Genomic DNA, 15399 nt, shown 5'->3' with positions numbered 1-15399 from the left:
CTCATCCCATTCCTCCTTACCCTCCCTAAACGTTCATTCCTCTCCGCCATCCCTGCCAGCAAAACAATCCAGCTCGGCCATGACCACCAAGACAGAGCCCTCCCCTTCCTTCCCCAGCTCTGATCATTCTGTTTGACACTCACTCACTCTTCTGGGCAGCCTTTCAACACTGTTCCGGCATGTTCCTCTGGAAGAGGGTATAACTACTTTATAGCTCTGCCTATCGAAGGACAAGAAAAATGAGGATTATCTTGTGTGAGCCTTACTGAGGCTCTGTGAGCATTCAATAAGGGTATTTATTTAATATTTACACTTTGTGAAGTAACACATGAAGATTGTAAATATTCTAAAGCTGCTGAAATGAGTAATACATATGAATATAAAGGAAGATGTGCGCAATCATTATTATGAATTCAGTGTTATAAAATCAACGGAGGGGTGGGCGGCGCTACAGGAGTGGCGAGGGTCGTCATTGTGAGGTGGTGTCTTGTGTAGGCCATGGCGGGATGGTCTAACTGGCGAGTGAATGAACAACAAATAGATTTTCTGTTACGCACATATGAACAGCCACTAAATCGAATGATGGGTAAGCGAGCAAACAGTAGTTACAAATAATGAATGTTATATTAACACTGACGTATCTTCATTTGTACAAAGATGTGTCCGCAGCAGCCTCATAATTCCGTTGTGTCCATTCCTCGAGGTCTGAGCTGCACCCTGGGGCCTGCGTGATGCACAGTCATGAACACAAACTTGACAGGTCTAACGTGTTTCTTTTTTATGTTTTCATTTGATATATAAACAGATGATTTATATAACAATGAGGAGCCTGGGTCACATCCAACACGTTTCGCGGCACTGTTACTGCTTGGAGCTTTTGAAACAAAAGCCAGCTTAACACACTGATCGACTCCTTGCTGTTGCATGCTGAGGCGCTGCGGTGGTCCCAGGTGGTGTGACTTCTTGTTTATTATTCACTTATGCTGACATGACCGCGGGAGTTCACCGCTGCCATGAGACACTCCTAAGTTACATTGAAAGTGGCGTCATCTGATCATCGCTAGCGCGGGCAGATCTCTCCGCGTCGTGGACACCCCGTCACCGGCTGCTGAAGAGGACCACGTACCTGCCGTAGCCGGAGTGCCACTTGTGCACTAACCGTCATAAGGACCTGTGGTCGGCCAGTGGCGCCGAGGCGATGGAGTTTTGGGCGATCACGGCGTCCCTGTATCGTCCGCCTCGATCCCTCACCTCATACTCCTCTATGCCTCTCACCCTTCCGTCGGCCACCAGACGCTCAGCATATATCTTGGCCTGTTCATGGTCAATGACCCTGCCTGGGTAATCGCTCTCTGAATACGAGTAGGCTCTTGCGAGCTCGTGGTCAATGGATCTACTCCTAATAGGCTCAGAGTCGAGAGCTCTACTGTAGGCTATCCGGCCCGAGTATATCCTGGAATTCTCGGGCTCCGACAGCCTCCCGTAGATATGCCTTTCGCTGTATCCTCCGATGTAGTTTGGCTCAATCGTGCCCACGGTGTATCTACGTTCCTGGTACTGCCTGCCGCGTCTATCGTCTTGAGGGTCGTAGGAGTACCCGCGGTCGAGGCGTGCCGGGAGGTAAGCCCTGTCCTGCGTCACTTTTGGCAGTAATCGATCACCGTTTCGCTCCATCAGTCCCGCCCCTCGGCTAGTCACGTCGGGGCGCACTCGGTCTACGGGGCCGTCGAGCCTCGGGTATTCCACAAGTGAGTCATGACGGAGGGAGTTAATGTGCAGCCTCTCTGTGGAGGAATCACGAAGAGGACGCTCAACTATACTCCCTCGGTGGATACGTTCCGTGGCCCTGACTGGAGCCTCGCCGTGGAGAACTTCAATTGGGTGTTCGTGACGACTGTGTTCTATGGCAGGGTCCCTTTGGATACGGTCCAGGGAGGTATGGTGACGCATCCTGTCTGGACTGCCGCGCTCCGTCACTAGTCTGGCTTCCAGGGGTGCCTGGAGAAGCCCGTGATCTAAGGAGATGGCTGACATTCTTGCGCGGTCATGGCCTCCATCTTGCCGACGCCCTGCATAGCTTTCGGGTCGCCTTGCTCCCTGTGCCTCAACGATGCGGCCTTGCTCCACTATTCCTAGAGGACGCACAGTGATTTGCTCCTCTAGGTTAGTGCTCCTCACTAGGGAGGCCCTTCTTCCCTCTGAGTTCATCCCAGAAAATCCTGCAGACTGTTCATCGCTCTGGATTGGTAATTCAGTGATCCTCCCCGGCTCAACACCAGACTCTATCATCCCGCGTTCCTCTGAAGACCGCCTAGAGGCGCCACGGCTCAGGACGACCTCACTGTACCCGGCTTCAGAAGTGATCACCGCCACCGTGTCTCCTTGACTCCGGAGGAGCTGCTCCTCGGCCAGTTGGTGTCTGGAACTAGGCCGGCGGTACTGCTGCGTCTCCACCTCGTAGCTTGTGGACCCTTGAAAGTGCTGCTGCTGCCCAGGTTCGCCGCCATCGATAGGAGTTTGATGCTGACTCACTTTGATGATTCTCTCGCCTCCTCTGGACTGGTAAGGATCCGCTGAGTTGATGTTCTGGTTTTCTTGGTTCTGCCAGCCTCCTGCCGGCTGGCTGAGGCGCCGCTGCTCGTTGCCGGGCTCGACGATTGCATCTGCTGACGCTCGACGAGGACCACTTGGCGAAGACTTAAGACTGTGAGCTCGGCCTTGATCCTGACTCGCCGTTAAGGAACCTGTCCGCTCTCGTTGTTGATTATCCTTTGAATCCTTCTTTTTCATTCTCAGGAGGCGCTTCCATTTTTCTTTAGAGTTGATCTTGTTCTGGAAAGCGCCGCATCCTGATGGTTGCTGCCCACGAGGTTCCTCCTGCTGACCCTCTTCCTGCTTGACCTTGTTTTTGCCCGGCCGGAGCATCAACAGGCGCTTGGGTCGAGGGGGACCAGACAACCTTGTTTGTGACCCTTGTTCCTTCTTTTCCTTCAGCTGGTCATCTTGCGGTGGCGAAGCTCGCTGATCACTCCCAGGGCCCTGCATATTCACCTCTCCGTCTCCCTGGAGCTCTGCCTGCTGCTTCATGGCTTGTTTGTGGATCTGTGGCACCGCCTGCTTCACCTCCACGTTGAGGGGGTGAATCAGTGGAGGCTCAGCATTATCTTTTGTCCTTGTCATCCTCTGTTCTTTCTTTCCTTGGGTATTCAAGAGACCCGTTGGCCTGCGGACCTTCTGCTGCATCACCTGCTGGAAGGACTGTCTTAGGGCGACCTTCCACCTCTGCTTCCCTGCCGCCCCACTCTGTGTCGGTGGACTCCGGCCACTGGGGGAGACGCGTTTCTCCGGCTGCGGCGACGCCTGCTTGCTGCCTCGCTGCTGTGCCGGCTGGAGACGCTCCCCCCCGCTGCCGTCAGTGTCCACGCTCTGCGCCTGCTCGGAGAAAAACAATCGCTGTTCTTAAAACTGACCTTTGGCGGCTTAGAGCCTGGGAGCTTATGTAGGGCCGTGACTACCCGAGTACAGATGCTAACATTGAAAAGACATTGTTGTTACAATATTTTACGAGCACTACAAAGTATTCAACGTTTTGAGTAAAAATATATTTTATCTAGATATAAGATTGCTAAACCACTTTATAAGCTGCATTACTTGAGAATACTATTGAACTTATTCAACAAAGGTAAGTATTTTTAGGAAAGTTATCATTATGAATTTTATCATCAAGATCAAAATTGGAGTTAAATCATTCAAGTACATTATTAGTAATAAGTTGTTTCATGAAAAAGAAAAGCCTTTGTTGCTGATTGCTGATAACGGTGTAACAATAATAAATAAAGAAAAGAATGTGAAAAAAAAGATCAAGCTTAAACGACGTACGTGGAGAGGGGAGAGAAAGGAGCGTGCCTGATAGGTTAGTAGTGGGGAGGTGGGGAGGAGAGGGGTGTCCCGGGGAGGGGTGAAGGAAGGGAACAATGAAAGGGAAGGAAGGGGAAGAGGTTCAATATATAAAGGCGAAGGGGCTGTGTTGTGCTGTGTGTGGAAGTGATGGGCGTGTCGTGGAGGGTGAGTGAAGGGGCGTGTTGATTAAGGTGAAGATGGAACGTGTGGAAGAGACATTCCAAGAGCTGCCACCAAGCACCTCGTCTCTTGGCTTGTGGAGGAAAGATAAGCAGGAGAAGGAGGAGGAGGAGAAGAAGGGGGACGAGAAGAACGAGAAGGACGAGGAAAAGGACGAGGAGGAGGAGGAGTAAAAGGAAGAGAAAGTGGTAGATTAGAAATGATAGTCAGAGGTAGGATGATGGGTGGCGGAGGCAGGTAAGGGGAGGTGTTTGGTTAAGGTGGAACTCAGACGCAGTGAAGTGCAGCCCTACAGGAGAACTAAGTGTCTGACCCTTGATGAGAAAGAGAAAATAAAGGAGGAGAAAAGGGAAGGCCGGGAATTTAAGTCAAAGGAACAGGAGAAAAAGTAAACTGCAGAAAGGCAGCAAAATGAAAGAGATAAAAAGAAAGAAAAATGAAGAACAGAGGAAGAGAAAATGGGGAAGAGAAAGAAAGGTTCATTCACTCATTCTCCTCCTACGAGTGCTACACCTGTGATTACCTTGTATCGGATGTCACCTGGAGGCTCATTACGGCCGAGTCACTCAACGAAACTAAACTAAACATACTTTATTTTTTGTCAAACTAGTAATTATTTTCTACGTATCTTTTTGCATATTTTTCTCCTACATTTGATGAGAAAAAACTTTTTCCCCCTTTTTTTATTCCATGCTCTTATATTTCATGTCAAAATACTACCTCACCATCGTCCCCAACACTTCCAGTCATTGCGAAAGAGTTTACAAAAAATTAAGCTATTTGAATCCCAAACTTTCCAGAAAAAAATAATTGCAGCTCATTGGATTTGTACTATGAATGGGAACCTTAAAAAAAAAAATATTTACAAGCATCTCTGGTGTCGTCCAGGCAACACTACAGACCCAAAACATTCGCTCATCTCCCCTCGGTTTCCACCCCTCTGGTCACGTCCCCTTAAGTTCATTTTGTTGACCCCTATGCTAAGCTACTTTGAGTAAGCGTCGGAGTCCCTCCACGGATCAGCGTCCTGTCCAACTCCTCCGTACGGGATGCCAAGGAAAGATGAACCAGAGGACAAAATGGAGAGTCAGTCATCGCTCACTACAGGAGGCACTACCAGCCCTGTGCAGATCCAGGTCGTGAAAGCAGCCTAGCTCATACCTGGTGTCCTACGGCGGCTCCGGCGGGAGACGGACGGCTGGTGCGGCTGAGGGAGCACTGTTGCTACGGGTCTGGCCACGGAGGAGTAACTACTCACCCTCTGCCTCGTGAAGAAGGTTTTTCTGTGCCTTAAGCTGGCCACTGACGTGAGGGAAGAGGCGCGAGACATGCCAATGCCTGAAGACTCCGCGGTGGTGATGGACTGGAGGCTGAGGGTGCTGCTGGGCGGCAGGGAGGAAGCTCGCTGCTGCTGCTTCAACTTCGACGCCGCTGATGTCTTGGAAGATCGATGAGACCCTTGTTCCGTCCAACCGTGAGACCTGACGCTCAGCCGTGACTTCTCTCGTTTCTGGGCTGCTCTCTCTTCCTGCTGTTGCTGCTTCTCTCGCCGCTCGTACGCCTCCTGTATCCGCCGAGCCGCCGTCTGGGTGAGTCTGGGACCCTTGAGGCGAGGCTTCTTCGGCTTCGGCTTGTACTTCGGGTGGTACTTGATGTGAGGCTTGTAAGAGGCAGACTTCATGAACATCTCCACCTCCTTCAGAAGCTCTGGGGGTGCCCGGCCCTCGTTCACCACCGCCTGCGCCTTCTTTACAACCTCTTGTTCTTTTCTCTTGTGCGGCACCCACTCGGCCAGGAGCATAGGGCCCAGCCGCCGGGGAAGCTTCTTTTTGAAACGGCGTTCCTGGTCTTCCTGGCAGGTTAGTGAAGCAGATTCTACGTGTAGGGGAGGACTCGAGTGGTGTGTCGCGGCTTTGACCTGGTTTCCGCCCATCGGAGGCCGCGCGGGCGAGGCACAGAAATGTTCACAGTGCCGCGTCCCGGCTCACAGGTGCTGGCGCCTGGCGCTTCCTACAACCTGTGGCGCCATCCGGCACGCAAAATGAACACTGACAAATTATTTGTGTGTCCTCCCGCCCATCCCGCTCACTGGGTAATGCGTGACCTCGCAATGTAAATCTTAGATTATTTTTTCTGTTGTTTCCAGTCACATAAATTCACTTTGATGGTATGAAATAGAGACTCATATTGAATACATCACAACACATCTTGGTATTTGTTGCCTGAAAAGAAAACAGGTATAAGAATGCCTAAGAAGATGAGAGCTACGTAAATTTGTGTGCTTACACACACGTGAGTGTGTGTATGCATGTGTGTGTGTGTGTGTGTGTGTGTGTGTGTGTGTGTGTGTGTGTGTGTACTTGCGTGCATGCTACAGAGCGCATGCGTACGTGGGTATGTATGAGCGTGCGTAAGTTTCTCCATAATTGCACCAAAAACAACGCACATGCAAATAAAGCGTGTGATGCACTACTCTTCTATACCAGCGCGGCAGGAGCGCGAGGCGGCAGCAACAAGCAGCGGCAGGCGCCCAGGCAGGCAGCAAGTGGCCCTCACTCGCCGGAAGCAGCGCATTGATTTCAGCGCTGCAGTTCTGGGAAAGGACACGTCCACCGCAAGCACTAACTCTGCACACCGCTGCTCACCTCACGGCCACCTTCAGCTAACGCAAGGCCCAGGAAGGAAAAGATAGTCAAAAACAAATAATTACTTGGTTCTCTGATACTGGATTTCGTAACTCACGCAACTATCTTCATTTCACTTGATGACATGATCGAAAAGTTCCTTAAATGCCAGAATGTAATGGAGTTACTAAAATGATGTCCTGTGAAGAATTATAGAAGGGAGAAAAGGAAGGAGACAAATGAAAAAGACATGAAGAAAAATAGGAGAGGAAGAAGGTAGAAGTAAAGAGAAGGAGAATGATGAAAACGAAGGGGGGATGACGAAGATGATGAGAAGGAACAAAAGCACTTAGAATGTTTGACGAAATAGGAGAAAATAAGATGGGAAAGGCGCAGAACTACAGAATTGATGAGGTTGTTCACCCAAGGAGCTCCTGCCCACGTACAACAGAATGGTTTACTCGACGAATAGATTAACCAAACCACTGCATAAATTACGCTGGATGCTAATAGCTCGTCATTTGACCTTTCCTTGCTAGTGGAGGGGACCGAGGTAATTATTTTCATCGTAATTATGAAAGCAAGGCAAGGGCGAGGGCTAGAAGAGAGGTTGCGAGAATACTGCGAGTAATCCCTATAGTTACCCTCAAAGTGGAGTGAGGAGGGAAGGAAAGGACGAAGGAATTAAGTCCCATGTCCGAGGAAAAATATCCTGATGAGAGGTTGTAGCTGACGGGGTTAGTGGAGCAGAGGGAGAGGAGAGCCATGCTGCCTGCCACCACCGCCCTCCACCACCCCCACTGCATCAGTCACTCCCTCATTCATCCATCCACCCATGTACTATAAATGGTCAGGCTACTATAGAGGGGAAAGAAGAAACTGCACGAAAAAAAACACTAAGGAATCAATATCCAGCAAATAAAGAAAATATAAGAGTTTAAAAAGAAGAGCACAGTCATAACGTTTGGTAACTCATCCATGAACCTCCCTATGTAATCTGCGGGTTTTCTGGGTTCTGACAACTTTTTCGAGCGGCAGACTCGTCCATGACACGTTAAATGATATTTGATCTACTCTGAGTTCATTACTTACAGAAATACACGGTAAGAGCACCTTAAGAGCACCCGGGGGCGTGATGTCAGGGCGAACTGTCGCTGTTACTGAAAGGAATAACTATCCGTTAAGAAGCAAAGTAGTAAAAGTATATTTTTACTTTTGACGCTCTAGTAATTGGGAGTTTTTTTTTTTATTTCATTATAACAAAAGTTAGAACAGACAACACATCATTACTAAACCTCATTGTAACAGAGTAAAATTCAGAACTACTAAACTTTTCATGTTGTAACCTTCATTTTTTTTCTTTTATTCTTAAAAATCACAATCCGCTTCTTATCTCAAATCACTTTCCAAAATTATCAGTCGTGTGCTTTGCTCGTCATCCTCGGACCACCGCCGGCGGCTGAGAACACTGAGTCCTGTTATTCTGAAGTTCACTTGCCGCCGTGCTATGTGTGCCGCTCGAAAAAGTAGATTATTTCAGAAGTGGGTAATGTCAAACACTTTTTTGTGCACCTCCATGAACAACGTTTTGCTATAATTTCATTCGATTATTGACTCTGACCTGAATGAAGAATATCTTGAAAGAGTCATATCGTACGAAGCAGTATGATATCATTGGGTGGTTTTATTTCGAAGCCCTTTGCGGCCATACAAAAAACAGCAGCCACAATTAGAAAATATTTAATTCATCTTGCATTTTCTTTGTGGATGTTAATATTAATAAGGAAGTTTGGTGAACTTTTCCTAGGCAGTGTCCTTGCACTAAATGTTTTCGCCGTTTTATGCTTTGCTTTACCTCGTATTTCTCCTCCACGGCCACACAAGGAGTCGTGATAGTCGAGAAATAGTGTTTTCGCGGTTACGTTTGTTACTCCTCACAAGACCTGAATGAAGAGTTCAGTAAACACTTCCACGACGGCGTCCTTGAACTCATTGCTGCTGCTTCATACGGTGTTTGCATTCTGCCTCCCTGTCTGTCAGAGGAGTAAAAACCAGACCTCTTGGGGCCGCCATAAAAAAAAGAACAATTACTTCTCCACTCCAATCAACGGTATGTCAACAAATTGAGACTTTAATTGGAAATTCTTTCTCTAGTTTCACACTTAAGTACATCAGTGCTATACTTTACTAAGTTTATTGGTAATAGTTTTCCTTTACATATGTATATTTCAAATCTGTAATTTTATGTAACAGTCCCTGAGACTTTAATTTAAAGACCATATTTCCAACGTGGTGTAATTAATTTAATCTCTCTATCTTCAGACAGGAAAAATATAGCTTATGAATAGATGATGTGATAAAAGTGTGCAGACCAGGTACAATTCCTCTAGGGCAAGGCAAAGTTTTACAGGCTCGTGCGGCAGCAACGCGGCAGGCGGGTACTGGCAGCCACGGACGGTGAATCACCAAGGGTAAGCGTCGGCTGTCCAAGCTTTGAGGTGTAATTAGCAGAGCACGTGGTAAGCGTCCATTTGCCAGTAAATGGTCCCATTCCATGAACTCTTTAACCTATGAATTGAGCTTCTGTGAAAAATTAAATAGCGAGCACATGCGTTTTCCTGACTGTCAACATTTAATAAGTAACTATCACGCCATGATATACAGCGCATCACCAGTGTTCTTGTCACGCAACGCTGCCAAGCCCTCACCTCCACCGCCTCCTCCTCCACCTGTTCCACTCCTCGAAAAAAGAATACACGCTTCCTGGTATTATGCAAACAAATGAATTATTCAGTACACAGTTTGATTATGAAATGCGTATCAGGCGTATCAAAAGTGAGGTGATGACCCAAACACGTATACAATGAGTAAGACATCGTTATGAACTCCATATTATGTAACAGAGCATGAGAAACGACACATTTGTAGAAACGATGAAATGACAGACGACAGCACCTCCTTCCCTCGCCTGTTCTGCTTCAGGTGTTTGAGGAGCGGCGTTCAGCGGCTCACGGGACGGAAAATATAACTTGAACACATTGAATAGACATTATTGAACGGCAGACCAAGACGTGTCGATTATCTGTCAATATATATCAGATGGTAAACACACGCGCCCTTATTGCTCCACATTCCATCCATTTAAGTGCATCACGAAGGCTCTTTGGACTAAAGAAAGTATTATTGAGCCTTTCTTGATAAAAAAAAAAAAAATAACGCGAAGCCTCTCCAGACTAAAAAAGATATACTATGAAAACATATGAAGCCTTTCCTGATTAGAAAAAAATATTACGAAGTCACTCCACATAAAAAAAAAATATATATATATATATATATATATATATATATATATATATATATATATATATATATATATATATATATATATATATATATATATGACAAAACCTCTCCAGTCTAAAGAAAAACATTGTGAAGCTTCCCCTAAATAAATAAAAATATTATAAATCTTCCCCAGACAAAATAGATATTAGGAAATCTTCGGTACGGTCCCTTTTCTCCCTATAGATCGGTTCCAAGCTCAACGCTGCCAGATTGTCGCACTCATCCACTTATATTTCCCGTCTTCCTGTCCCAAAACTGTCTTCCGGGCCTTAATAACGAGACTCATTTATAGTTATCGTTAAAAGAGTTAGATCCTGATGTCTCTTGGCGATATTTAGGCGTCAAAAACCGGTAAATACTATGCTCTGAGTACGATAATATGGCAACGGTGGTTCCAACACAGATAGACAGACAGATGGAAAGATAGACTAACAGACACGCGCGCGCACACACACACACACACACACACACACACACACACACACACACACACACACACACAAATTTAAGAGATAATAAGCAATGTAATATAGAAATAAATATGAACAGTACGGTATAAGTGAGTTAGGGACCATGAATAAGAGATGAAATGGTCTGTTTGACGTCGAATAAGTAATGAGAAGTATACAGGACACGTCTAGGACACGTCATGCAAAAGTGAGGTATTTGGGACAAGGTATTCGGGAGCCCGTGACGATGTTTTTGTATGCATAATGGAAATGTAGCGTGTGTGTGAGGTATTGGGTTTGTGAGTGACTGATTGACGGACGCTGTTGTTGGAGGAAGTAGGTCATTGCGCTGTTATATAAATCTCTATACGAATCAAAGGAAACGAACAATATGGGTCAAAGGTGGTCGAATATGGAGGAGTTGAAGCTATGTACACAAATCGAGAAATTAAATGGTCGGGCTACAATAGAGAGGAAAGAAGAAAGTTAAATGGTCAGGCTACTATAGAGAGGAAAGAAAGTTAAATGGTCAGGCTACTATAGAGAGAAAAGAAAGCTAAATGGTCAGGCTACTATAGAGAGAAAAGAAAGCTAAATGGTCAGGCTACTATAGAGAGAAAAGAAGAAAATTAAATGGTCAGGCTACTATAGAGAGAAAAGAAGAAAGTTAAATGGTCAGGCTACTATAGAGAGAAAAGAAGAAAGTTAAATGGTCAGGCTACTATAGAGAGGAAAGAAAGCTAAATGGTCAGGCTACTATAGAGAGAAAAGAAGAAAGTTAAATGATAAGGCTACTATAGAGAGGAGAGAAGAAAGTTAAATGGTCAGGCTACTATAGAGAGGAAAGAAGAAAATTAAATGGTCAGGCTACTATAGAGAGGAAAGAAGAACGTTAAATGGTCAGGCTACTATAAAGAGGAAAGAAGAAAATTAAATGGTCAGGCTACTATAGAGAGGAAAGAAGAACGTTAAATGGTCAGGCTACTATAGAAAGAAAAAAAGAAAGTTAAATAGTCAGACTACTATAGAGAGGAAAGAAAAAAGTTAAATGGTCAGGCTACTATAGAGAGGAAGGAAGAAAATTAAATGGTCAGGCTACTATAGAAAGAAAAAAAGAAAGTTAAATAGTCAGACTACTATAGAGAGGAAAGAAAAAAGTTAAATGGTCAGGCTACTATAGAGAGGAAGGAAGAAAATTAAATGGTCAGGCTACTATAGAAAGAAAAGAAGAAAGTTAAATAGTCAGGCTACTATAGAGAGGAAAGAAGAAAGTTAAATAGTCAGGCTACTATAGAGAGGAAGGAAGAAAATTAAATGGTCAGGCTACTATAGAAAAAAAAAAGAAAGTTAAATGGTCAGGCTACTATAGAGAGGAAGGAAGAAAATTAAATGGTCAGGCTACTATAGAGAGGAAGGAAGAAAATTAAATGGTCAGGCTACTATAGAGAGGAAGGAAGAAAATTAAATGGTCAGGCTGCTATAGAGAGGAAAGAAGAAAGTTAAATAGTCAGGCTACTATAGAGAGGAAGGAAGAAAATTAAATGGTCAGGCTACTATAGAGAGGAGAGAAGAAAGTTAAATGGTCAGGCTACTATAGAGAGGAAAGAAGAAAGTTAAATAGTCAGGCTACTATAGAGAGGAAGGAAGAAAATTAAATGGTCAGGCTACTATAGAGAGGAAGGAAGAAAATTAAATGGTCAGGCTACTATAGAGAGGAAGGAAGAAAATTAAATGGTCAGGCTACTATAGAGAGGAGAGAAGAAAGTTAAATGGTCAGGCTACTATAGAGAGGAAGGAAGAAAATTAAATGGTCAGGCTACTATAGAGAGGAGAGAAGAAAGTTAAATGGTCAGGCTACTATAGAGAGGAAGGAAGAAAATTAAATGGTCAGGCTACTATAGAGAGGATTGAAGAAATTTAAATGGTCAGGCTACTATAGAGAGGAAGGAAGAAAATTAAATGGTCAGGCTACTATAGAGAGGAAAGAATAAAATTAAATGGTCAGGCTACTATAGAGAGGAGAGAAGAAAGTTAAATGGTCAGGCTACTATAGAGAGGAAGGAAGAAAATTAAATGGTCAGGCTACTATAGAGAGGAAAGAATAAAATTAAATGGTCAGGCTACTATAGAGAGGAGAGAAGAAAGTTAAATGGTCAGGCTACTATAAAGAGGAAGGAAGAAAATTAAATGGTCAGGCTACTATAAAGAGGAAGGAAGAAAATTAAATGGTCAGGCTACTATAAAGAGGAAGGAAGAAAATTAAATGGTCAGGCTACTATAGAGAGGAAGGAAGAAAATTAAATGGTCAGGCTACTATAGAGAGGAAAGAATAAAATTAAATGGTCAGGCTACTATAGAGAGGAGAGAAGAAAGTTAAATGGTCAGGCTACTATAAAGAGGAAGGAAGAAAATTAAATGGTCAGGCTACTATAAAGAGGAAGGAAGAAAATTAAATGGTCAGGCTACTATAAAGAGGAAGGAAGAAAATTAAATGGTCAGGCTACTATAAAGAGGAAGGAAGAAAATTAAATGGTCAGGCTACTATACAGAGGAAGGAAGAAAATTAAATGGTCAGGCTACTATAAAGAGGAAGGAAGAAAATTAAATGGTCAGGCTACTATAAAGAGGAAGGAAGAAAATTAAATGGTCAGGCTACTATAGAGAGGAAGGAAGAGAACTAAATGGTCAGGCTACTATAGAGAGGAAAGAAGAACGTTAAATGGTCAGGCTACTATAGAGAGGAAAGAAGAATATTAAATGGTCAGGCTACTATAAAGAGGAAAGAAAAAAGTTAAATGGTCAGGCTACTATAAAGAGGAAAGAAAAAAGTTAAATGGTCAGGCTACAATAGAGGAGAAAGAGGAAAAGGAAGTTATTACGATATTAAAAGGATGAGTAAGAGAATTGAGCTATAAATGCCAAAAAGCGAGTACAACGGTTAAGTTAATGAATTTGAAGGAGTAAATAACCAAGGAAAAACACGACGAAAGGTAACTACTGGGCAAACATAAAATAATAAAGGGGAAAATAAGGTAGTGAAGCGGTATATTTGTAAAAACTTTCCACAACTATAAAAATGGAAATGTTTTGTATAGTTAACCACATCAGCTTAAAGTAGGCCTCCCCCCCACCCCCATCCCCCTCACACACACATCAAATAACGATGTAGCTAATGACACACACACACACACACACATACACATACACACACGCACGCACGCACGCACAGTACACCACAGGGCAGCACACGCACCAAAAACAAACACACGCACTATACCGTTTACCACAAAAAATCATACATCACAAGATTTAACACACGCACGCAATTACACACACACACACACACACACACACTGCGGCAATAGTGAGCACACAACACATGTAGTCATAAGGAAGTTTTATGTTAACACAGTCTTTTCAGATGTCGCTGTCACCGTTGTGCATAATCGTCACCACTACCAACACCACCAACACCACGCACTACTGACATCATCACTTTCACCGTCATCACTTTTATCACCACATTTGTCACAACCAACACCTCCAACACCTCTTCCACGGACACCATTGTAATATAGGTAAAAAGAACAAGTCTATCGCCTCGCATAATATGTGTACACGCAGCAGCGCACAATCAGTTGAAATGCAGCAACGCGTTTCCTTCTACCAGCGAAAATGTATTTGTATTTAATGGTTTTATCTATCAACTTCGACATATTTTCCTCGGTCTTTATATTGCAATGAAGCTGACGATAATGTTTCAGTAAAATACGTTTTTTTTTTCACACTGACCATGTTTTCAAGCTTTTATCATGCTAGAGAAATGTATTTCTTCCATACTTTTCTTCAGATAATATGTTTCAGTGTATCGGTAAATTTCGTGTCTTTCTTTCCTCCTGCCAACCATTCTTGCGACAAGCAGTGAAAGCTGAATGGAAGGCGTGGTAAAGCAGCGGTGCCAGCAGCAGGGCGTGTCCGTTGGAGAGACGACGAGGGAAGCAGGTGGTGGGCCGAGTAACGCTAAATAGAGTTAAGCAGGAAAAAAAACGGAAAACATACTGGTCGACGAAAGGAAAATAAGCAAAAAGGGTACGCTTAAGCTATGATATAAGCACAAAAAGACGTATATAGCAGGGACAGTGTGGAGAGATGAGCAGAGATGGCCATGAAGAAAAAAACGGAAATAGATAGAATTATGGGAGAGAAAAGAAAAATATAAAAGAACTACGCTTTAAGCTAGGGAGCAGACGCAGCGGGAGGCAGGTAGCAAGCAGCACTGTGACGCGCGTGTTGCTCTGTGTATGTGTAATTTCACTGCAGGTTAGCAAGTGTGGCGTGGGAACGTCGTAACACCTGGCGCCGCGGCCTGTATCCCGACCCCGCCAGGTAGCCACTGACACACGAAGGCCCGCCACTCCACACACCCTTACTGCCTCTAGTTTACCGCCCCCCATGCACCTCCACTTTACCCCCACCTCCTCCTTAACCGCCTTCCCCCTGACTCCACACACCTGTACCACCTTACTAGTTTCCTTCCTTCCCCTCTTGTGATATACCCCATACTTACCCTCCCCCTCCCTAAACGCCTTCCCCCTTACTCCACACCCCCCCACCTCCTCCTTAACCGCCTTCCCCCTCACTCCACTTACCCGTACCATCACATTAGTTTCCTTCCTTCCCCTCTCGTGATATACCCCATACCTACCCTCCCTCTCCCTATACGCCGTCCACCTTCCTCCACACACCCGCACTTCCACTAGTTTCCCCCCCACCCACCCACCCCCACCGTGATGTACTATACCTCACACTTATCCCTCTCCCCCCTTTCCTAACTACCTTCCCATCTTCCCCTTTTCTCATTCTCCTTTACCTTCTCCCGTCCCTCTCAATCAGTAGCCCTT

General features: G+C 45.0%; 1 protein-coding gene across 1 annotated transcript; it reads right to left on the bottom strand.

Annotated features, from left to right (window-relative positions):
- Positions 1–255: 255 nt before the first annotated feature.
- LOC127001914 (uncharacterized) lies at positions 256–6299 on the bottom strand. The gene is made up of 2 exons (XM_050867158.1): positions 5339–6299; positions 256–3432 (listed from the first exon to the last, which is right to left on the bottom strand). Exons 1-2 carry the CDS (start codon positions 6011–6013, stop codon positions 1162–1164), a joined length of 2946 nt encoding a protein of 981 aa, XP_050723115.1. The 5' UTR covers positions 6014–6299; the 3' UTR covers positions 256–1161.
- Between the last annotated feature and the right edge of the window lie 9100 nt (positions 6300–15399).

Source organism: Eriocheir sinensis, chromosome 2 (assembly GCF_024679095.1).
Source record: "Eriocheir sinensis breed Jianghai 21 chromosome 2, ASM2467909v1, whole genome shotgun sequence".
NCBI lineage: Eukaryota > Metazoa > Arthropoda > Malacostraca > Decapoda > Varunidae > Eriocheir > Eriocheir sinensis.
The sequence above is the reverse complement of the archived record's forward strand: the minus strand, read 5'-3'. Positions and strand labels throughout refer to the sequence as shown.